The sequence below is a fragment of the Calypte anna genome, chromosome 1 (assembly GCF_003957555.1).
Source record: "Calypte anna isolate BGI_N300 chromosome 1, bCalAnn1_v1.p, whole genome shotgun sequence".
NCBI lineage: Eukaryota > Metazoa > Chordata > Aves > Apodiformes > Trochilidae > Calypte > Calypte anna.
This window is the reverse complement of record NC_044244.1, coordinates 157,646,041-157,670,314: the sequence shown is the minus strand read 5'-3', so window position 1 is coordinate 157,670,314 and position 24,274 is coordinate 157,646,041. Positions and strand designations below refer to the sequence as shown.

General features: G+C 39.9%; 1 protein-coding gene across 7 annotated transcripts in view; it reads right to left on the bottom strand.

Annotated features, from left to right (window-relative positions):
* KLF12 (Kruppel like factor 12) overlaps positions 1–24,274 on the bottom strand; it is a 248,895-nt gene that overhangs the window by 24,308 nt on the left and 200,313 nt on the right. For all 7 annotated transcript variants that reach the window (XR_003987198.1, XM_030445103.1, XM_030445057.1 and 4 more), the window contains one exon: positions 2,050–2,207. Coding sequence is in view for 6 of the 7 variants with exons in the window: in XM_030445103.1 (XP_030300963.1) it covers positions 2,050–2,207 (158 nt within the window). In the remaining variant the exon portion in view is untranslated. The remainder of the gene's footprint in view (positions 1–2,049; positions 2,208–24,274) is intronic.

Genomic DNA, 24,274 nt, shown 5'->3' with positions numbered 1-24,274 from the left:
CCGTGGTATAAGCACATGAGCAGTATTTTTGGCTCAAACGAGAAAGTCTACAGGTTTCATGCCTCTGGTGGGCTCTCTACCTTTTGATCTGCTACAGCCACATAATGCTCAAGGGCCAGAACTGAGGAACAACTTAGACATCAGGGCAGGGAGAAAGAAAGGGACAGAGAAGGGCTAGATTGAGGTAAAGGAAGTAAAACTATAATGACAGAGAACAAGGTGAGAGGATAAGGGTATATAAAATATATTAGAAGTGTAGGGATGAAAGATCACATTGAAGATGGGGAAGAATAGGGAAGAGGAAAAAAGAATTAAGACAAAATGCGATAAATTAAGAGAGAGAAGTCACAAGCATTAATGGGAAGTTATGAAGAAACTAGAATAATTGGCCTGGAGGGAAACATAATGAAATTCCCAGATCATTAAAACTCCAGAAGGGATTCTTATGTTTTTTTCTTTTTTTTTTTTTTTTTTTTTTTTTTTTTAAGAAGGGACTCTTCCATTACAGAAACTGGTTTAGTAGAGGGTATTAAAACAGAGATTTGTTCATTATTCCTCTTACCACAAGTCCTACCAACCACAACACATCATATTGGAAGGACTGATGGAGACATGGCCTCATTTGAATTGGAGAAGCTAGTACTTAATTTTTTTTAAATAGTATTTCATACTCTCTAGAGCACATGACACCACACAAAGCATCACCATATTCTCAGCAAAGAATAACATTATGCTACATGCTGGATAAACACTATTTTTTCCCCAAGGAGTTACAAGAACACTGGAGTACATTAAGAGCAGAGAGATCAATAAATTTAATTTAAGCAAATCAGCTGCAAGAGTAAGGAACAGCACTGAAACTCAGTGCCTTGTGTCCACTGCCTTTCTAGCCATCCAAGCAATCTCCTTTTAAATTGTTCTTCATTACTTCAATTTGCTGCTCCTGAGCCTACCCGCAATAAAATTACAACAATTACATATCACTGCTTCAGCTACCCTTACACGCCTGTCATGTGGACTTGTAACAGCTCATAGTTAGTAAGGACACCATGTATTGATTAAGTGTTAACCTCACTGAATGGGATCCAGCTCATCTGGGCAGCTCTGGCATCTCTGTTACAGGGGCCTAGCACAACCTATTCTCACAAAGTGACTGACTTCTTTGCAGCATGAGGTAGGTACCTCTGAAAGCCTCCAAAAAAAGAAAATAAAATACTGAGCTCTTGAGTTTACACTTGAATTGAACTGAAGGCATTTAGCTGAACCTTGAATTCAAATGTTACATCTGTAAAAGTAACTTATTAGCTTAATAGGAGAAGGTCTGTAGAGTGAAAAGAATGGTGCTCAAATCTATGTCCATACTATATGCTCTTCTTGAAGCTTCTCTTTGTATTAGCCCTGGTTGGTCCCAAGCACTGACAAACTGGTCCCAAGTTTGCAGAAGCACAGTAGGTGTGTCCCTAGAGGCCACTTCTCTCTTTATTTTCATGTGAAAGGAAACACAGATTTGTCACAGTTGGAAAAGAGGTCTAAGATCACCGCATCCAACTGTCAAATCTCTCCTCACCCCCAAAATAAAATATCACCATGCCCACTAGAGCATATCTTGAAGTTCCACATCTAGAAGTTTTTCTTTTAGTATCTCCAGGGATGGTGACCCTACCACCTCCCTAAGCAGCCTGTTCCTGACTCTCAGTTGAGAAAATCTTCCTAATACCGAGTCTAAACCTCTTCTGGTGTAACTTCAGGCCACTTAACCCAGTCCTATCATTATTTACTTGAGAGAAGAGGCCAACCTCCAACTCCATACAACATCCTTTCAGGTAGCTGTAGAGAGCAATAAGGAGACTGACACCACTCTGGTGTTGCAAAGCAGGGATGACAGGGAAATTGAATTCAAAAGCATGCTGGTGCTGGTGCACTTGCTGTGTGATTCAGTTACAGGTGCTTGCCTCTTACCATAGGATCACATATTCAATGCATCCTAAATCAGGCAAAAAAGGAAGCTGTTTATCTTAACTGTGGCAGACAGTGCCAGAGAAGCCTTACCTGTGTGCGTCCTCCGGTGAGCCTTCAGGTGGGAACTCTTTGTGTAGACTTTGTTGCATCCCTCAAAGTCACACCGGTGGATGCGCCGCTTCCTGGAGTCTGGAGACTCGGACCTTCTCTGACGCCTTGTGCTCTCAATACTGAATGGTGAAATTGAACTGGAAAAAAAAAAAAGAACAGAAGAAAAATGAAGCAAGAGCATAGTGAATACCCTGGGCCCCAAAAGATCAGCTGTAATATATCACTATGACAGAAGTGACCTTAACAATTCACTAAATATTTTCTCTTCTACAGTGCAGTCCATAGCACATACTTGAAACCATTTGTGCTTGTACTAGGGTGTATTTTGCAGTAAGAAATAATTCAAGTTCTGATTTAGAAGTACTTACTGCCAGAGAAAACACCCCAGTCCTTGAGATACTACTCCAATAATGAAGTAGATTGATTTTATCTGAGCTTTATTTCTATTCTGCATGTGTTCAAATCCAAGCTCATGGAACACTGTTTTCTAAACAACTTTATACATAGACTCCATAATGTATTTTTGAAAAGTTTAAATAAGATAAAAATCCTGAAGCCTTGTATTAAGGATTTCCAGTAGTCAGATCTGGACTATGGATCCCTGTGTTTGGACAAACACCTGTTGTTTGCTTGCATATAGATTGCTAAGAGATCCGTATCACCCCACAGCAGCAATTTTTCCATTTAATTATTTTACAGTTCTCACAATATCACCTGCAAGCCAATGAATTCTATTTCCTTCCAGACCGCTGACAAATAAAAAAAGCCTATTAGCACCGGGTCATGAAATGATCTCCACAGAAATGCCTGTGCTCAGTGAAAATACTTCATTTGCAGCCATGTCCTACGGCCTCGGTTATCCCAAATTTTAGGCAATGAAAAACATAGTGTATATGGAGTCAAAGTAAGCCTGCTACAACAATGCACTTGTCTTGGTTAGATAAACTTCTTTCAGAAACTATTACTAAGCTCGTATGGCAAGATCCAAACTCTGAACCCTCATCAAGTTCCATTAATTCAATTACCCAGATATAAAACATTCTTAACTGATTGCCTTATCAATGCCATCATGGTTATCCTGCACAGCAGTCACATTGACCTACAGCTATACAAGCCTGTTCAGCTGATTAAAGTACTGGAACAACATTGGCCTTCATCAAGTTTCCGGGGCTTCCCTCACATTCCTAGGTTTATTGACATTAAAGGTAAATGATGGATTTTTGCCAGCCTGCTCTTCAAAAACCATTAAGATCCAGATTTCCAGTTCTCTTGAAAGAATCTGACTGTCAAATGAAAATGAACTGGAAGAAAAGAAACTGAAACTGATCAACAAAAGAAATAAGAATGAATCTTCAGGGAAGCTAGGATGTTAAGAAAAGCATTTGCAAGAAGCACTGATGTTGATGCATCTACTGAGAAGCTCCCATCTCAGCATCAATCTTCAACCTTCTGTTACCATAGCCAGTGCTATTACAGCTACAGATGTTCTGCCATAAACTTCACTTCCAGGGATTTCCAGAATTTGCTGAGGGCTATTTATATTGGGCTAGAACTTCCCATAAAGCATCTCACACTGTTAGTGTGTGATTTCACTGATGTTCCAGCTCTCTTCATTACAAATCTTTAAGCCTTGAATTAATGGTAGTCCAAATAATGCATTTTTCTTTTTGTTCAAATGTTTTTACAGTACAACCATAAATTAAAGCACTATTAAAAAAAAAAAAAAAAAAAGGACTAGTCTCTTTCTGACAGCCTTCTTTTTCTCCTAACACTTGATTCATATTTCATCTTCAGGCAAAAAGATTTTCCAGATTAATTATTTTTGCTTATAACAGGATGTGTGTAAATGGGCACACAGGGATTTTCTGAAATGTAGGAAGAAATGGACAGAAGGATATAATATCAACATTAACTAGCAAAAAGTAGTCCCCAAGAGAGCAAGACACATCAGCACTTTAACTATGTGACAAGAATACAGATATATTTAGCTGTCACAGAAAAGGTTAAGGAATTGCATTTAAGCATCTGAATTTCAGGGCAAATAAAAGTCTTGGGTTTGATGATTCACTGCGAACAGTCTCACTACTCCATTCTTAATTTTTTTTTTAACACCCCACCAGCTGAAATAAAAAGCAAATATGGAAATAAATTTTTAAAGCTCAGTATTGAAGATACAAAATCCAGTGCTCAAAACCAGAAAATCTTTATCTTTAAAAATTAATATTTGTGCACTTTTTTTTTTCAGTATGTGATTTACGAGCTTTCTTAAAAGCCTATTTTGTAACAGGGAGTTTAGATCCTGGATAGTACAGCTCATTTAAATGGGAGGAGGATCAAGCTTGTAACGCTGCTGCAATTTCCAGCCCTGAGAATAAATGAACTTTGAGCAGAGTCAGCACCTCATAAAAAAGCTATTTGTCACGTACAAGAAAGTGACCTCACTGCTGAGAACTGCTGTGTGCTTTCCTGGGCATTTATATAGGAGAGGGTGGCATAAAGCAGTGCTCTGGAGATGGCACACAATCAGTGCCTCTGCTTCCTGACCAGATTGCTCCTACTTTCTTAAAGGCAAATAAGCCACAAAAGGTGCCACCCATCGCCACCATCCCCTGCAAGGTTCACAGATGTTGCTTGCTCAGCGTGCCAAGGAGAGAGGCTTCCATGACATGGAGCCAGCAAATGTAACCTCAGGCCTTCCCTCTGCAGCAGTGTGGGCTAAATGACAAACTAGCCACCAGCAGGGACTTGTGACTAGTGAGAACACACCTCCGAGTGTCCTCTAACCCCTGTGCTGCAGACATCCTCACTGCTGGGTAAGAAGACAGATCCTAACCAGAACAACCAGCCTTGTTTTAACCTTCCAAAAGCTGTGTGATTTTTAAAAACCCACTGGGAGCCCTAAAAAGAGCAAGCACAAGCTGCTTTTTTGAGTGTCCTGAGGTTAGACCCTCTCACAGTAATACTGTCACTTGATTTGCTGATGGCCTCTCCTTTAGCCAAACCACCTTCCTTTTTCTCATACAATTTCTACAAAATACCCTCACCAGCGACATACAAAGACATTAAAAAAAATCCTCAAAACCATGTTTTGTACCTTCTAAATGCCATCAGGTTCCTGCCAGGTTTCTCTGGTCAGCATAAGGCTCCAGAAACTCCTGTTTGATGGCACCACAGTGGATAAAGACTTTGAGAATATATATGACAGAAAACTCAGATACTTGTTTCACCGAGTTATTTTCTTTTTGGTAACAATGTGTTTTAAAATCATACAAAATAAATTTTAAACCATACATACATATATATATATATATATATACATGTAAAAACATTTTGTGGCAGCCTTTTTCGACTATAAGTGTGTCTATCACAGACTGCCCAGAGTGAAGACCTGGAAGGACATCAGCAGGTGAGAACTGCCAGGGTGCCCAGCAGGGAAGCTTCTAGTTCTGTTGATGGCCAAGATCTCAGGCAGCCATAAAGCCTCAAGGTAGGTTTAGCAACAGGACCTACACAATATATAATATCCCAGCAAAACTGCAGGATATATCGAATTACTGTCAATACATCAACTGTAAAAGATAAATTTACAAAGAAGAGAACTGAGTTCTGACCTGTCACAGCTTGACATTTACTCGTTTGCAGTTTGTTATTTCTAAAAACAGCATAATTTCTATATTACTGTAGAAACTATCACACTAACAGAAACCCTGGGACACTGCTGGTTGCCTCCACAAGCAGCTTGCAACACGTGTAGTCAGTACTGTTCACAGGGCAAAAGGAATCAAATCAGTGGGGGCATTTACAGTGATTATAGAACTTCAGCTGTGTTATTTCTAGACAGAAGTGAAAAAATGGATCTCTGCCACTTACACATGGCAAAGCACTTGTCTCCCTGATGTAAAAAAAGTCTGCAAGGTAAAACAAAGATGGGGACTTCGCCAGTAGATGGCCATAAAGTTCTCCTGAGGATGATCTGCGCTGCCTGCAACAGGGATATAATTTACTGAAGTTTTGAACTGTAGTCAGTGCTGCGACACACCAACAATGTGCCACGTGGTGACAAGCCCCTGCACAGTGTCTGCTCCCCAAAACCAGTATGCTCATATGTTCTCATCCCCTGGCAAACATGCAGTGTTAACTCCAGCCACCAAAGCATGAGTTTCCTGGCACTGTCAGCTTCTCAGCAAGCTGGGCAAGAGCTGGTTGGCACAGCCAGCAAAGACCTGGTGATGAGCATCAAGCCACTGCTTTGCTCTTCTTAATTGTTAGAAACCCAAACAGTGCCCCAGTGTTGAGTTTTCATCCTTGTGATTGACAGCTTTACTCTTCCTCAGCCCCTCTGCTATGAGCTCAGGCTCTGGGACTGTATCTCCTGCCTACTTCACAGAAGACCTCATGGAAAATACACTGACTCAGAGCCATAGACCACCTTCTGTCCAAAATCACCCCACCTTACCACACATTTCTCCTCTACAGTATTCAGACTGTATCACCTTCCTCCCTTGCTGGCCTTGTAGCTAAATGAGACTTATGGCTGCACCTTAACAATAGACCACAACTGCTGAAAATAGATGGTAAATTCACTTTGGGGTGAGACCCAAACACGTATCAGGTGTTCCATCTGTACTCTGCCTATCATGAGAAGAAGAACCAGATTGGGCTTAGCCCTGTGCAGCACCTGCTCAGCCCAGATGAGGGGCTGGATGGGCCAGACCTTGTCCTACATGGTGGGCACAATGTAACCTGTGGTCCTTCAGTGTTTCTCAGGATCTGAGCTGTTGAAGGATGTGATTTGGCTGAGCTGTCATATCAGGACAGTCTTGCTCCACTTGCTTTCTCTTATTTTGGCACTGGCCTTTGGTCTGATTCTGCAGTGAGCCAGTTCAGGGACCCAAAATGACTAAAAGCCATTTCTGCAAAAAAAACCCAAACCCCTACTTGAGCAGTTTGCTTGCTTTTGCTGGTTTAGCCCCCCAGATGATGGAGTCTGCCAAGTACCTACACTTACCCATGGGAGAGGATGGAAACTTGTGGACAAGGGTTAGGAGAGTGTCATCACCCCCTTCAGTGGCAACTGGCTGTCATGACCACCAATGCCACAGTTTCCATGGACATTCCATGGAAATGGACATTTTCATTTGTATGAACAAATCAAGAACATGGACATAAGCAATCAACACAAGGAACAACTTGAAAAATCCACCTTTTGCTCCACGATGAAGGCTCTTTTTGTGATACTTGGGTATACAACACAAAGATAAACACATAAATAGGCTAAAAACAAAAACTGGGGTGATAACACCTTGCTAAATACGTAAGATGTGACAATGTGCCTTCATAATACAGCACAGAACCAACAGATAAATACTCATACCTCACCACAGGCCAATTTTGAACGCTTGGATATTTAGTTTTTCTTTGGTTTTAAAAGGAAAAAAAGACATAAATATACAATATTCAAAGACACAAATAGTGTATAAATTTAGCAGTGTGACTCATTGCTTTATGAGACATGCAAAGCTTCTGGGCCAACCTTTTAGTCATAGTAACTAAAAGTGCAGGCAAATGAAATAAAGGCAGAAAACTAAGAATAAAACATGTCTGTATTTAAATGGTAATGAGCAGCTGAAGAAAATCTTTGGATCTACAGTATTTGCTTGTACTTTCAAAGGGAACCTAGGCTGCAAAAAAACTGTGGGTTTTGCCCACTTGGCATTTACTATTATTATTTATTGTTAATTATCTATTATAATTATTATTAGAGCTCTTACATGAAAGACTATGGGCATCCGCCTAGCTTTCTGCATTATTTTTTAAAACCTTGGCCCTTTGGATCCAAGTGGTAGGTCATTGAGCAGCAGGCTCACACAAGCCCATGGCAGCTGTTGGTACTCTTTTGGGTGAAGTGGAGCAGCAGCTCATTCCCCCCCCCCCCCCCCCCTGCCAAGGACATCCTGGAGCAGGGACAACTGCAGCCCCCATGCTTTCACTTGGCTCTTCTGGCCCATTTCCAGGTGCATGGCAGCACAGCACTCATTTAGGGAGCTCATCTCATTAAAGAGAAAGTATCCTTTGCCATTAAGACCTTCAAGTATCACATGCTAAGAGCCATGATACGGGTACTCCCTGTGATTTTGAAAAGCTGAATTGAACTGCATTTACCAATTTCCAGCTCTTGGTTGCTTTCTTTTGTTGCAGTTTTTCATATAATTGTTTTTTTTCCTGATAGCTAGTATGTCACCTTCCCACTCAGGATATTGGTGAAATTATCCTCATAAACACTACACATTAAACTGTGAAGAAATACAATATGGATTCCTCGCTACAGTTTATCAAACTTCATCTAGTAGTGAGATGCTAGAATCATACTATATAAAAGCACAGGGTTTTTTGTTTGTTTGTTTAATATGCTTAAATATCAGTGTAATCTCCTAATAGTCTTCCCCTCAAATATTTACTTACTTTTTTATACACAAAGTTTCTACTGTCTCCTGTTCACAAACAGATGCACATACATATATACATACGTATTTTTTCTCCTCTTTGATTCTAATTAATGTTTCATGAAAGTCAAACACCTGCCTTAGGAATATCAGACATTAAAATGTATCAAGCAGTGCTTACTGGCAATCATAAAAGGAAAATGCATAGTACTTTTTTATTAGCAGTAGATACTTCAATCAGGGTACTTTCAGGAGATGTTAAACTGGAAACTTTTTATCAAGAAAGAAAGGAGGAATTCAGCAGCACACCTGAACAGTACATGTATTAAACGGGAAAATGACATGGGGAAATAAAACATGGATAAGAGATGACTTGAATACATTTGGTTCAGAAAGGCCCAGTCTGGAGATGGGGGGAATCATACTGGTAACAGCTGGGAGAAAGAGCACAGTAAGTTTGCCCTGCTACTCTCTGTCCTAGCAGTCCAATTCTGGCTGCTCACAGAGGCAGAGCCTGGGCAAGAGGATTCTCTTTTTAGGCTCCATACGTCCATTACTGTGCTCTTATATCCCTATCCCAGGCGGTCAGCAAAGGAAATATCCTGCAAATATCTGACCTTGACTTTATCTGCAGCATTTATTCTCACTGAGGGCAGCTAAAGTTACTGGTGAGCTGCCTGGCAATACTCCAGTGCATCACATCTCTCTGGCTATTGTGGAACCAAAAGCACAATAATATATGAAACAAACTTCTGGCAGAGGGAAAAAGCCTTGGGGGTCTACTAGGAAAAACACTAATGTGAAGCATGGCATGCCTTACCAAAATTATCCATCACCTCTGCTACCAGATGTGTTAAACTCAAGACATGAGAATGAGACAGTTGCCTGATCCTCCTAAGTTGTGTTTGTGCTGTGGAATTCGGGAGCACTTTCCAGCTCTTAGGGCACTGCTGTCCTGGGTGTACCCCAGCTCGTACCCATCCTCCTCTTTCATGCTGTTCCTCTGTGCTGGGTTTCTAAGGAAAGAAAGCTGAGCCAGAAGGTATCCATAACCTGCTCCAACATGCCCCCCAGATCTAATTACTGGAGGACTGGAACTGGAAAGTACTCTTCCAATAGAGAAAACCTGTAAATCAAGCCTATGATGAACTCTGAAATGTCACTAAAAAAGCCAGCACACCAAAATTTCCTATATAATTTTTCTTTATCATTAACTAAGAAATTTTTACCCTAGAGACTTATTGTGTAAAAGAGCAAAGGAATTACATGATAATTACCTTGTACATAAGCATTGCCTACAGAATTAAAATTTTTATTGCTGGTTTTGGGAGAGTTCACGGCCATTTTACAACTTGCACAACATGCAGATCCTGCATGAACTAGACCTTGGGACAGCCTCTAAGCAGAGACAAACTTACTCCTACACAACTACATCCAGCTGTAGTCAAATATAGGCAGCAGCAGCTCCCTACTGGGCTGCTGCTCAAAGACAAATTTCACATTTCTCTTAACATGGCAGGACATGCAGACCTTATTTCTACCTGCAGATGTTTAAAAATATTTATATAAAAGTAATGCTATGATGTTTTACACATAGAAAAAACACTTGCAGTAATTTTACACATAATTCTGCTTCTTCATTGCTCTCTGTCTATCCCTTGCTTTGGATTGATGGACTCACATTCAGTGAGACACTTGGCCTTAGGTTTTGGTATTGATTTTGAGGGAATGAAAATGACACCAGTCATTTAAATCTGTTTAAGATTTAAACAGATTTTAACAGATCTTTAAAAAGATCTGTTTAAATCTGTTGTTTTTTTTTTTTCTAAAATGTGCAACACACAAAAGATGCATTGTTGCATCAGTGACAATTCCAGCTCCTCAGGATGGCAGAACATGTGCAAAGACTGCTCTGGATGCTGAAGCTCACTTAAAGCCTTCTTTGGTAACATGCAGCATCACTGTGGAATGAAGAGTAACAAAAACCTCAGCTAGGGAGGGACCTATCAACTTCCTGCTCAGGAGAGTTGACTTTGGAGCTAGATCAGATTGCTCATGGCCTCATCCTGCTTAAGCATGAAAACATGTGAAGATCTCTTTGGGCAACATGTTCCAGTGCTCAGCCACACTCATGTTTTAAAGGGAGTTTCTAATAAATGCAACCTTTTTCTAAGCATTTCCTACGTAAATGTTCATATTCACAGATATACATCTACACACTGTAATGAAAGACAACTGAGTAACTGTGAGCTAATGCAAGCCTGAATTTTTATTTTTATTTTTAAAAGAAAGTAGATTACTTTGCTTTAGCCCGATGTTCTTCTGAATTGTAAACTAATGAAAATAAGGAAACTTCAAGTGGTGGGGAAAACTTATTTTCACAATGAGCTTGCAGGTGGAATGAAGTGCATGAGCTAAGAGCTCTTTGGCTCTGAAGGCAAAACACTGGACATCTTCCCAAAAGCAGGAACAGTTCCTGAACTGTGTTCGATGCATGCTAGTTCAAGCCTGGGACCTGAACCTGGTCTGGCAGAGAAAGAGCATCTTATTTTGTTGCCTCCTTTCAGAGCTGGGAGAACAGCAGTGAACATTCACAGGATCTCTAATGCAGCAGCCATTCTAACACTCCATCCAGATGGAGGCTGCATCAATGCTGAGTCTGTTCTTTCTTTTTTGTTCCCTTCTAAACAGAGCAGAAAACCAGGTAACTGAGCACCTCCAACTCAGCTTTCAGAGCACAGGGGCCCACTTTTTACCTTTCCTGTTTCTTTCTGATTCATACTTTTCCTTCATGTTTTTCTGGCAAGACATAGGCAAACAAGCTACAGCAAAACTGGTATTCTCAGCAGAGGAAATTTTAAAAAGTGAAATAAAGACTACTCTGTTGGAGACGTGGGCTGAGCTGAAATTTCCAGCATGGAAATTAGATGACTCCGTACATATTCGTGTCTTTCATCTTTGTTCTGGTTACTTGTAGACAGAGCACAGACACTGCACTGCATAGACTCCCTGCATGCTGTACCTGGCTTTCCAGATTTTGCTTACATCTTACATCCTTAATCCTGAACTCTCACACCTGCACAGCACAGCAGTCAGTTCCAGTGTCTGTACAATGATGATCCTCACCTGGGCATCCACCTCCTCTTGTTAGTCTCACTAACAAACATGGAACTCATCACTGCAGTAGTGAATAAAATTCTTCTCTATCTTTAGCTGATAAAATTGTTGCTTAACTTCTTGCCAGGTCAATGACATTACATAAGGGCATTTCATCCTCTGGGACTGAAGACCATGCAAATGACCTTTTCTTCCCTCCTGTTCAGAGGCTTATTATCAACACATTAAATATTTGATCACCCTGAATACCCATGTATAATGCAATTATGGGTGGTATCTGCTTTCCTCTGTCATCAAGCATATTTTGGTAACTACTAAATGGCTGACTCCATTCAAGTGCACACTTTGGTGCTTACATATGTAAAGATAACCTGCCACACCCAACAGATTGTCATCTCAAAAAAAAAAAATTTGTATGCCCAACTGCCAAGCTCCTGTCTTAGAGAATATATATTGTAAAGAATTAATCTACTGTAGAGATAAAACAAATATCATGCCTATTTGATCTGGCTAGGAGGAAAGGGACTAAATAACTTAATTCATCTGGGGACAAAAATGTTATTTACCACAAGATCATACTTGAGGGTTCTGGGTCTCCTTTTCTAAAACTACTTCCTAATCGATAACATTTGAGATTTATGCATTTGTTTTGTTTATTTCTTTTTCCTTCCAGAACATCCTCTCTTATTGGAAGGATTTTTTTTAAATAAAATAACATGAGAAAATATTAAATAAATCAAAATTTTTACTACATCTCAGAGTCCATACAAATTGTGTTTACCATGTCTTTTTGGTAAGAACAATATGGAATCCTGATGTATTCATGTTATACAAGAAGCCAGCTTTTCTATTCAATATGCCAACCTGTAGCTGGCTTTACAGCCCTGCACGTTGATGAAGTATCTCTTCACTTAGGTTACAGTACTCTTGCTACACCTCTTCTGAGGGTTTGCAAAAGCAAACTAAGTGAGGTCCAAATCCATGAACATGTACACTATAGAGATACAAAGAAACCCCAACAATCTCACTTGAAAAACAGACAATATTATGGGCTTCATCAGGTTCAGCTCCTCAGTCTCCTTTCCCAGGGACTGCCATTTCTTTTCTCTTCCTACCCCTTATTTTCCTTCCCATTTCCCCCAGACTTGCTTCCACATTCCCAGCTGGAAAAATACTCTCTAGAGAATCATAGGGCCAGTTTTGGCACTGAGTAAGATAGTTACACAGGCAGAAACGTATATAGTTGCAGTTACACCGTGTTTGCTAGTATCTGCAAGATTTCTAATGGCTTCATCTGCACAGTGAGGTAGAAAGTGTCTTCAAAAGTTGTAAAAAATCACTCAGCTATATAAATTCTGAGAAAGAATAATTCATAGCTACCATCTGCGAGCTGGAAAAGTTACAGTTTCCCTTTGGCCTTGCATGGACTATGTGGGTAACCAACCTTTTCCTTCTCTCCATCACTGAAATCCGTCAGATTTCCACCCAGTGAATACTTAGACTGCACTCCCAAGTAATTGTGAGTAGACAAAGTCTTTTCCCTTCTAATTATTAGGCAACACAGCACTTACGGGCATCTCAAACATACCAAAAAAAGCAGAATTCAACAAATCATTACACCAGTTCAGCAGTCAGAAAGATACTCAGCTGGGACACAGGCCTCGGAAATGTTTGGCAATGCTGCCATTGTCTTCAGAGGAGTCAGGCATAAGTTGTCCCAACAGGAAGAGGAAACCAGGGCATTGTGGTTTCTATGAATTGGTCCCCTTACTGCTTTCTCATCAAAGCAGCACAGCACTTACAATTGGAAGTGGTCATGGGTAGGGCAAGGTTTATTTAAGAGCAAAATTCCTTCTATAAGCAGACTGCATATAGCCAGTTTGGTACTAAGAAATCTAAAGAAATATATCTCTAACAGATTTGTTCGCCACATTATAAACTGTTCCATTTGCACATCTGTACACAGTTTCTACTAATTTACAAGAAATACCCCATAACACTTTTTCAAAGGCCTCAATAAGGCTGGAGGTCAAGTGCTCCACTCCTCTGGGCTCCACTGGGTCAAGGCGGCTGCATGGGCTTTCTCTAACACTCTCCATTTAACCAATCAGGTGGCCCTCAGTCTGGCTCTTTCCTGGTTAGGAAAAACTAGACACCTTTAGGAATGCAATATTCCTCTTTAGAAAGACAAGAACAAAATCCTGAGGACTTTTTGCCATCAAAACAAAGGGTCAAGATTTAACCTTCTGTGTGCTCCAGTTCTGTGCTGAAGTAAAATCAGACTGAGGACTTTGATGGCTATATTAACTATCACTTCGTATATGAATTTATAGGAAAGTTCTCATGTGATGATTTAAATTTGTTAAGATCTAAATAAAGTTGTCTCTTCAGATTTTTTGTAATGTAACACAATGTGTTCCACTGATAAGAAATGTTTTCCTACTGCCTAAAGGGCGTATGTCTCCCTTTGGGACATCAAGTATTCAATTATTTGAAGGAAATTATTCTGCTATTTCAAACTGAGATTGAATGTTTTGTTCATAAAAGGATAAAAATATGAAGTTGAACAAGCTTTGTCAGATTTTTGACCCAGCCCTTTGCTAAAGACTAGCAACAGGTGAAACTGAAGGTTTGCAAGCTTTATGAAATAAAGTTTTAGTAAGCTTTATGCCGTAAGAATTATTTAGGTAAACATTTAGAAACCATGTTGCCCAATGACAGAGAGAGAGAGAGAGAATTCATAGTCACATAGTATGGTAGGCAAGTTAGCACTTTTCTAGGAGGGTTAAATAGCTATCAAATTTCTTATTAGTGCACTTTCCCTGTCGATTTGAAAACATCACTTGGTGGAGAAAGGAACTCCAGGAAAAACATCACCCTGTCACTGGAGGGATTTCTTTCATCTGCCTCAGAAACATGAACTGGAACTCCTTCACCCACTCCTGTTTAGTGCTAAACTAAACTCCTGTTTAGTGCTAAAGAGCATTTCTACAGCCTTGTTATTACTTGGTGTATCCATTTTTTACACTATCATTATTACCATTTTCATACTTGGAAGCACAGTGGCATTGCAAAGAAAACCTTGCAAAGAAGTGAAGCGAATCTGCCAAGCTGCTCCCTCTAAAGTGGGCACAGCCCTTCTGACTGCATCTCCTACAATACTGAGAATCAAGGGGTGGCAAAACCAGGCCATTCTGTTCACCTGGCTAATTTATGCATGTTGCTCATTAGCACTCTGCCAAGACTAGTTTTCAAGTCCCAAAGGCAGGTCAATAGATCTGAGTGGGTAGAAGAGAGTGCTCTGAATTTCAAGTGCCTTAAATGTGTGGTCAGGAGTGCTGGTCTAGAAGCCAGCGGTCCCTCGCTTTGCCACAGACTTCCTGCATATATTAGCCCCAAGGCAGGGCTGCTGACCCAGAATCCAGTTCATTTGCCTCTGGAATTTATATTGCTTCCCTGAAAACACCAATCTCCCAAATCTACACCAACAGTATGTTCAGCTTAATAACTTAAATCCACATCAGGACTTCTTTAGCTGCACTTTTAATATTTTTCCATTTTAGTCAAAATAATAATAATAAAATCAAAAATCTCACCCCCATCCACTTCTGGATATTTTCCCCTAAATGATCTATTAAAAATTTCTGGCTGTTTACTATCTGAGATCTTACAAACAGTATCAGTCACCAAATAAAGCACCAACTAGTACTGCCAATATAGTAATTAAGAACAACTGGCGTGCTTACACACAAGCTTTTACTGGAGAAATCAGAGTCTGTTAAAATCTAGCAAAACTCAACCCTGCACATATGTTGTTTTGTTTTGTTAAATGGGATGGAACATACCAGAACTTTAAAGATCAGCCTCCCCTTCACCTCCCCCCCCACCGGAATTTCCTAAAACATTTGGAGCTTTCACATGCAGTAAAAAAGGGATAATTATCAAAGCATTTTGCTGTCACAATTGTTCATTTGGAAGAGGCAGAGAAAAACAAAAAAAACCCAAAACCAAATTTAAACCCAAAACTCCCAGCATAACAGAATGGTACCACTTTAACTACAATGAGTAAGAAAAAGTGTTAGACAGGTGGAGGGAGATGTCGGAGAGGCGTTCAGTGTGGAGTCAGACAAGACAACTGTGACCATGGCAAGCCACTGCCTGAACCAGACAAGCCAGACATCTCACCCTGGAAATGGGGTCCTGTGCCTCACCCACCACTTTGGGCAGGCATCACTGCCAGCACTGCCTGGGAGGTGTGGGAGATTGCTCAAGGCACCTCACAACACCCATCCAGAGGTGAGGAAACACATTTCAGGGGAAAGAGACAGAAAGGCTTTCCCTCTCAACGTAGCTCTCATTTCTTTACCTGTTATATACTTCTATCCCACAAGAGAGGGATGGACACAACTTGATAACAATGCAACAAGATAACAACTTGGACACACAACACCCATCTTGAGGTGCCCTTATCAATTTTTTTCAGAAATATTGTAGGAAGACATTCACTTCCATTACACTCTTGAATCTTCTTTGGAAACTCCTATTTCCAAGTCTACCTTGTCCCCCTCTGCATGGTTAAGTGGAGGTCCATTTTGTGTTCCGTATTAGCTGGAACAGCAGCCACAAAATCCATTTCACATTTAAGTCTCACACTTGGCCACTCAAATACAACCTAGCTTGTTACTTAAACTGAGGTAGAGAAGTCTTGAATACTGATATAAGGAATTTTTTCATAGTAAAAATGTTATTTAAATGTGAAGTAAAAGCACCTTTGTCATGCCAAAGTCCCTCTCCTGCCATACAGGAGGTAGGTGGAGAAGGCAGACAGGGTTACCCACCCCACCACTTCCTCCACAGCAGGCACAGAAAAAAAGCTGTAGCACTGCCAACATATTTCTTCAAAGTAGTATTAAAAGGCTGTGTTTGCTGGCCAGTTATTTTTTGCTCTTGTTACAGTCTTTCCTACAAAAATGAGATGTCAGAATTTCAATGCGTTTTGTGTTCAGTAAATAACAGTAGTTTTCAAAACATCTTTAACCTTTTCAGTGTCCAGTGGCCTGCAGCCCTGTGTCCAGACCTCGCAAGCCCTTTCTTATTAAAAGTCTGGTAAACCTTTTCTAGAAAGGGCAAGGCAGGCAGGGAGATAGTATGTAAAATTACAGAATATCAACCAAACTAGCTATTTAACACTCGTATTTGAAAGTGTATCTCAATTAAATGCACAGCTTCTCATTAAAGCCACGTGTTATGTTCAAACAGCAGCAAAGCTCAAGAAAAGATGGCTTGGGGCTTCAGAGCACAGCAACTCATTTCCAGGGTATTCCTAGTCCTGTTCTTTATTGTTTCTGTGTTTTAGTCCCCAGTTTGAAAAGGGGGATACTGCACTTCCCCCTCTCCCTCTTCCTCCCACCACCTTAAGGTGTATATCGCCTCTGGGGAAGTGGCTGAATTTCATGCCTGTATGAAAACTGCAGCAAGGGGGCTCCAATTCAACCTATGTTTTTCAGGCAGAAGAGTAAATGCTGAGTATTTTAGGTGAATATGGTGAGGAAGAAATCCCTACTAATGCTAAATGGTGATCACGACTACAGTCCTGCTGTACACTACTATATCACACACATATCACTACACACAATGCAAGCCAAATACTGGCATGAGATTTATAAAAGACCTCTTAAGAAAAAGTTAGGTTTTATTTTTCTAAAGTAATGATTGAAAAATCCTTGACTAAACAGCTCTGTGATCAGCCCTGTTTGCAAACCAGCCAGAAACTGCAAGTTTCCAGCTCTGGGACAAGAGAGCCATTATTGGCTAAACACTTGCAAGAACACCAAGCCACTACTTCATGTTCTGGCAAATGTCCCTGAAAAAGGTGGTGCTATGATTTATGTGCCATTCAATGTTGTTTTCAAGACGCTCACTGAACTGAAGAAGGACCATTAGAATACGTCAAGCACACGTCAAAATCCATCTAAATCAACAGAGGCTGAAAATACATCAAGTGCTTGACATACAATAATTGACGTGTCATATTATATTTGACATTTCAAGGACAAGTAGTGCCTATTTAAATGGAGACACAGTAATATAAATATTTTTTTACTTGAACTAACCAAAATCTAGCAGGACACACTGCTGAAGAGCTGTTCAGTAAGTCTCTGGGAAAAAAAAAATCATTCTTTTAAAAGAATAGAATCTCCAGTTGCTCATATTACAAAATGTAGAAGAATCAACTTACAAGAAGAAAACTCTACTAACACACCATTACCTTGAAGGGACATTCTGGTCACACTGTCTGGCAACCCCTGCTGATTTCCATGGAACCATAACTTCACCCATCCCTCCCCACTCCCTTTGCAGGTCTGTCTGGGTTTAGGCCTGTAACTAAAACTTCCCAGACTATCAGCATGACAGCTGATAGAGAAATACGGATTAACAGGGTGGGAATACAGAGAAGCATGCACACAGCACAGGTCACACTCTTTTTCTCTCTGTACAGGCAAGACAAATTGCAATGTTGCTGAATTTGGAATTACATATGCTTCACCTGACACCTCATCCTGTCTCCTGGAGGCAACTGCTTGGGGACATCAACAGTAATAACAAAGGTCCTAACAGGATGTGTTGACAGAAGAAAAGGGGAGGTAGCTGAAACCATGGAAAGAATCAGAAGCCATGTAAACAACTCCTTAGTGCAGGAATGGGAGATTCCCCAAAAATCTAACACATAACAAATTGAGTCTCCTGTCATGCTTTCTTCTGGCTCCCACCCATAACTGATCCTTGGTCTTTTCTGCTCCATTTCAATATTTTAAAAGTGTTTTTTTCCCCACCCTGTGCTGTGATACAAAGGAAAGGTGCTGGCAGAAATTTTTTTACTGGAAGGTTAAATAGACTGAATTAAACTGCTGCTGCTGCTGTGTCTGCTTAATACTTTCATGCTCAGTCTTAACTGATTCTTTCTTGTTCCATTTCCTCTCCTCTACACTTCCAAGACACGATGCTACACCCCCCTCAATTGCCATTTAACCAAGCCATATGTATTTAACTCTTTTACTCTGTCCTCTTAGCTATCTCCTCCAGCAATCTAGGCACTTTCTTGCTACTCAGGTCTTGCTCAGATTTGTAAACACACTCAGTGCAGCACAGTTCCCAAAAATAATGCTTCCTTCTCAGGAAAGCAGCATTTCAGCAGCATTTGCAGGATGAGACTCAGATCCTGTATGTGTAATCTAATGATATTCTGCCATGTGGATGCCATATACCAAAAGCTGCTGTAAATGAGGGTGGGTGGAAGCATGCAGAAATCTAAAAATGAGGTAAATGCCTCCAGTGCAGAATATTCTTCCCTTCCACATTTTCTTTCTTTCTCTACTCTGAAGAATTCAATGGATTTATTAATGACTAAATGCTCAAGCCATAAATCTGTCAGAGAATATAAATAAACTAATCTACCTCTTTTTTTTTCTTTCTTATTTTTTTAAACCCAGATACTGCTCATGATTTCTGAGGTGCTTATGCCCAAATAAGAAAGTAAACAGAAATACTGTGTGAATTTAAAGCTCTATTAAACTAGAAGAGGGAACAGGAGATTGGAGGAGGTAATCATGTTAGACCAGCAAGCAGAGAATTTTAATCCCTCCAAAACCTTCAAAAAGTTTTTGGTGAATCTTCTTAATTGCATCAGCTACAGAGAAAAGTAGTGTGAGTAATCTGTCCTAAGTCTCATTCTCCTTTCAAAGCTATGGAGAATTGAGCAAGGTAGAGAGAAGTATGTGGTGCCAGGGTTTCATTTTAGACTTCAGAATTAAATACAGAGATCAAGTAGTTCAAAGGAGATGAAGGAAAAAAGCGTTCACATACTTTGTGAATTTAACTTCTTAATAGTTGTGTTTGGGCTGCAATAACAGGACAAGAGCATACTGGGAGAAAATGGAAAAAGACAAACTACTAACAAGTATGAAGCTATTTCCTAGACTTGGAATAGGATAATTCAAAGAATGGGGAACAAAAAGGACGAGTAAAACTATAAAGTGCTTTTTGACAGCCTTCTTTTTAAAAACTGGTTGAACAGATCTATCAAAGTGTGTGAAATGTTTGATCCTATGCTGAAGTTCCATGAAAACAGAACCATATTCTTTTCTGTTCAGAGGTCAAAGAAACACTGCCAGAGACAAAGGACAAAGAGCACTTTCCAATTTTAAATTTTAAATTAGGAAGTGTTGCAAAAATAGACAGAAATATCTCTATATATGTAGCTAAAAGCCAGTTCCCAAACACAAAGTGTGTTTACTTAATTGACTAAGAGAAAGAAAGTGACCAAAATGTGAATAGCTGAATATTAAGCTATTATCAAATGACACAAGTGAAAAAGAACCTAACTGAAAATAAGTCTTTTCCACATAGAATGGAAACATGTAAACTTACTCAAAATACTTTTGCTAAATAACAATTGTATCAAAGTTCTGGAAGTACAATGCACCAGTGATGAAAAGACACAAGGATGCTTCAGTGGCAAGAAGCATACTTTCTGAAAGCTCACTCACCATCAAACATTAGGGCACAAGATTTTGAACTTGTGTATGCCATGCTGAGCTCTGCTCGCCCTGATGGTTGTCCTCCTCCCCCTACCCCCGTCTGCAACCCAAGGAGCAGAACAAGGCCATTCCACCACCCTGTGAGCCATACATTAGAGATGGAATATTCACACAGATTTAAGCTGGGACAGTCTGTTACCCTTTCTGCACCAAATGCTGTATTTCTGCAAGCACACAATGATATCTGTAATGCCTTTAAGGACTGGATGGGATGTGCTGCTCTATGCAGAGGAATATATGCATATGCAGAGGCATATGCAGAGGCTGTGAGGGAGCCTGTTTTACACTCCTATTGGAAACAGAAATGGGAGCTTCTGCTTGCACCAGAGATCAGAGGTACCTGTTCCCATCAAGAGTATTTGCTTGTTCAGAGTTGCTGCCTTGATGGGAGAGAGGAGACTGGCCCCTCACTGGGTTTTCCCTTGGGACTGTGAAACTGAATGACCAGGAGCAGAGAGAGAAGCAAAGCAAGACCAGACAAGTGAGGGCACCAAATGGGACACATGACAAAAGGTGCCTGCCACTGTCCCACCTCAAGATGTTAGAAGTGTTCAAGTCATCCAGACTAGGGTCCCTAATTCTGAGTTCTCATTTTAATTAGAAGGGAGAAAAAACAAAAGAACTGTAAAAACAAACAAACAAACAAGCTTTTTTTGTGTGTGTGATCTGTAATTCAAAAAAGTCACAGCCCTGCTCCAATCAACTCTGCACTGGATCTTCTCCATGTGCCTGTCCTACTAGCAGTCCTCCCCAGTATGCTCCCAGCTGGTCTGGCAGCCAACTTCCCAGAGTGGTGTGACACAAGGGACACAGAGGCTGGAGCTGGAGAAACACCTGAGGAAAAGGAGACAAGGGTGATGATGCCCTATGACACTGCAGTGGGAACACCTCCTCTGCATACACTCTGCCTCACACAGGTTCCTCTGCAAGCCCTTCCAAAGGAGAATGCAATCAACTTGGAAAATACCGGGCAGACTTTTAAAATCAAACAAAAACAAACAAAAAGATTTCAGTCAGTTAACAAAACCTAATACAGACCACAATTCTGGTAGTGTATTTACATGTACTCTTCTAAATCCAATTTACCTTCTGTGTACCTATTTGTAAGAATACAGCCAGGAAATAGAAACAGAAAGGTTTAAAATTCTGGTCAAATTTTAAGTTGGCAGAAAGCTAAGAAGAGGCCATGACACTCAAAAATACAATAAATTTTTTGAAGTGTGAAAACAATGTAGGATGCCAGACTGACTCGTTTATATTTGGAAGCTATCTTAAAAAAAATGTAACTGCTTATGCTATAAAATTAGAGAATTTTTTAAAAAAGGAAACATTTTTATTCAATTAGTAGCTTGTTTCCTTCTAAATCTCTCCAGGGTTTGAACTCATGAAAACAGAATCAACTGTTTTCCCTTTTCCTCTTAGCTTCCAACCACCCCGGTTAGCTTCTACACACATCCTTTTTCAGGTTATCTTAATGTTACACAGTTTGTACTCCAAATATTTTAAAGAAACCTCAAATCCCTCTACAACTTGACTCTTAGATGAAGTTTGTATTTCAACAACAACAGATTATGAAAGAAATCATTATTAAAATATTTAAAAGTACAACATACATCTTCCTACTTAATACTACAGTATATCCTAGCAAGAATATGAATGCAAATTGCATTGTATTGATTACAACACTGAAAGAAACATTTTCAGTTTCAGGCAAAGGAGGCTTTTTGTTGCCTCGTTTAAATGTATACTAACTTACAAATTGTTGTCTTCCTTTGAACACTATTCTACTTTTCAATTTTTGTATGTGATTATAAATAATAAACCTAGATAACATATACAGAAACGCACACTCATTAAAAACCCAAAATACTTTCAGAAGCTCCCATTATTTCATTATTTAAGCATAAAAGGCAATTCTGTTGCTCTGAGGGGTCTTCCTCTACCATTGTTTTCACACATACATTAATTAAATGGCATCTTTGAAAGTCAACGTTAAGTCTTGACTCTAGATGGCAGCACGTTCCTTTAGTTTTTAGTTTTCTTCTTCCTTATCTCTTGGTCTTTGTTCGTTAACCCTCCAAATAATTCTGTACCTTCTTGTCTTCCCCCAAAATAAAGACTTCAATGATACAAGCTGTATGGTTTGGCAAAGATGACTGGGAGGCATTTTCACAAGAAGAAATCAGGCCATTCCTGCAGTTAAGCTACATGGTTCTTCAAAGTGTATATAGAATAATTGAGGCCTGAAGTGGGGGGGAAAAAAATTTTTTTCCCCCCTCCCCTATCAGTCACCTGGAGGAATGTTAGAAAAATAGTGCTTCTTTTTGTCTAATGACAGCTCCTCAGATTGAAAGGGAGGGGGCAAAGGACAGAGAAAAGAAAGAGCCACAGAAGAAATGGAACAAAAAGGTGCTATTTCATAATGGCTTTGAACCAGGGAAAAAAGTCTACCTAAAGAATATGGCTTTAAAGAATTTTACAGATCTGTTTGGGCACAGTGTACTGACACTATGCTAGTGGAGTTTATTAGATGAGTTGTAAAACTTCACACGTAAGGAAAGATATTGCTCAAGCTAAAGCACCTTGTCTGAACTCCTTTCTTTTTTCCTTATCCTAATATTTGCACTTAGTTTTGCCAGTCAACCACCAGTCTTGGCAAATCTCTCTATTTTTCTATATGTCCCTCCCTTATCCTGTTGCTACTGCCTCCTAAATAGGTATTACAAAATCCCATCATTCTGGTTGGAAAAGAACTTTAAGATCATTGTCTTACTATAAACTTAATTCTATTGAGTCCAGTGCTAAACCATATCCCAGAAATACAGTAAATTTTTTGAAGAGTGAAAAGTAGGATGCAAGACTGACTTGTCTTGCACCACAACTACACATCTTTTACACAGCTCCTGGGATGGATACTAAACCACCTCACTGGGCAGCCTCTTCCAGTGTTTGATAACCCTTTCCTCCTCCAACTCCAGCATTTCTCACATGCTCCTCAATGTGTTCACATCCTTGGCATTCACATGAATCAAAGAGAAAGACAGAAATGTCTTAAACAGAGATTTCTAAAAGTCCAAGCATACATAATTCTCTAATATATATAAACTGTTGTAATTAGAGGCTGATTCTTTGAGCCCTCAAGCACACAAGCAATTTTATTTGGGCAAACAATTCCAGCTCAGCTGGGTCAGTGCCTTCTGTGCAGTTTTCAAAAACCACGCTATTAAGACTTCAAGTTCACATTTACTGTCAGGATTTTGAGTATTCCACATACACATGTTGTCATGGTCTTATTTCTACTGATAAGAACACATAAGGACATTGGGAACCACTCAGGAAAAATTGCCTTTTGGAATTGTTACTGCTGCAGGGTACTTAATGCTGTGCTCCTGCAATATCAACATGTTGAGATTGTATTCCAGGATTGTATTTCTGCTTTCTTCACAACTGATGGACATTTCTTCTGTTCATTAAACCTACACAGTTCTATCCCCTACATGCCATTTTGAGGCCTCAAACATCCTGAGGCTGGTGAAGCTGAAGTTATAAAGCATGGACCTAACTGCCTTGCTATGTGGCATAGAATGGTCTTGTGCAATGGTAAAGGCTGTAAAAATACAGAACATTCCAATAGATATCCTCATCCTCATTTGTCTACAGTTGCAGTCAGGAAATACACTTTTCTATGAGAAGCACAGAAACATGAGAAACAAGAATTCTGAGAAACAAGGATTTAAGACTAGTCGACTGACATAGAAGTACTGTAAGAAGCAAGTAAATGTTTAAGAAACAAAAAAAATCTTAGCTTCTGAAATCATCTCAGGCTTTCTCTACTGTAAGATGTGACAATTTCGAGAAGTCTGAATACAGAGCAGTCTTGTCACTAGATTCTGCTTGACCATCATTACTAATTACATGACATTTCTCACAGTGCAACTTTACCATACACCTGAAATGATGAAACCATAGATCTCTAATAAAACCAGCTTTTTTACTATCTTACCTCTCCATCCCAAGCCATAGGTGCCTCCAACCCCATGGAGAAGC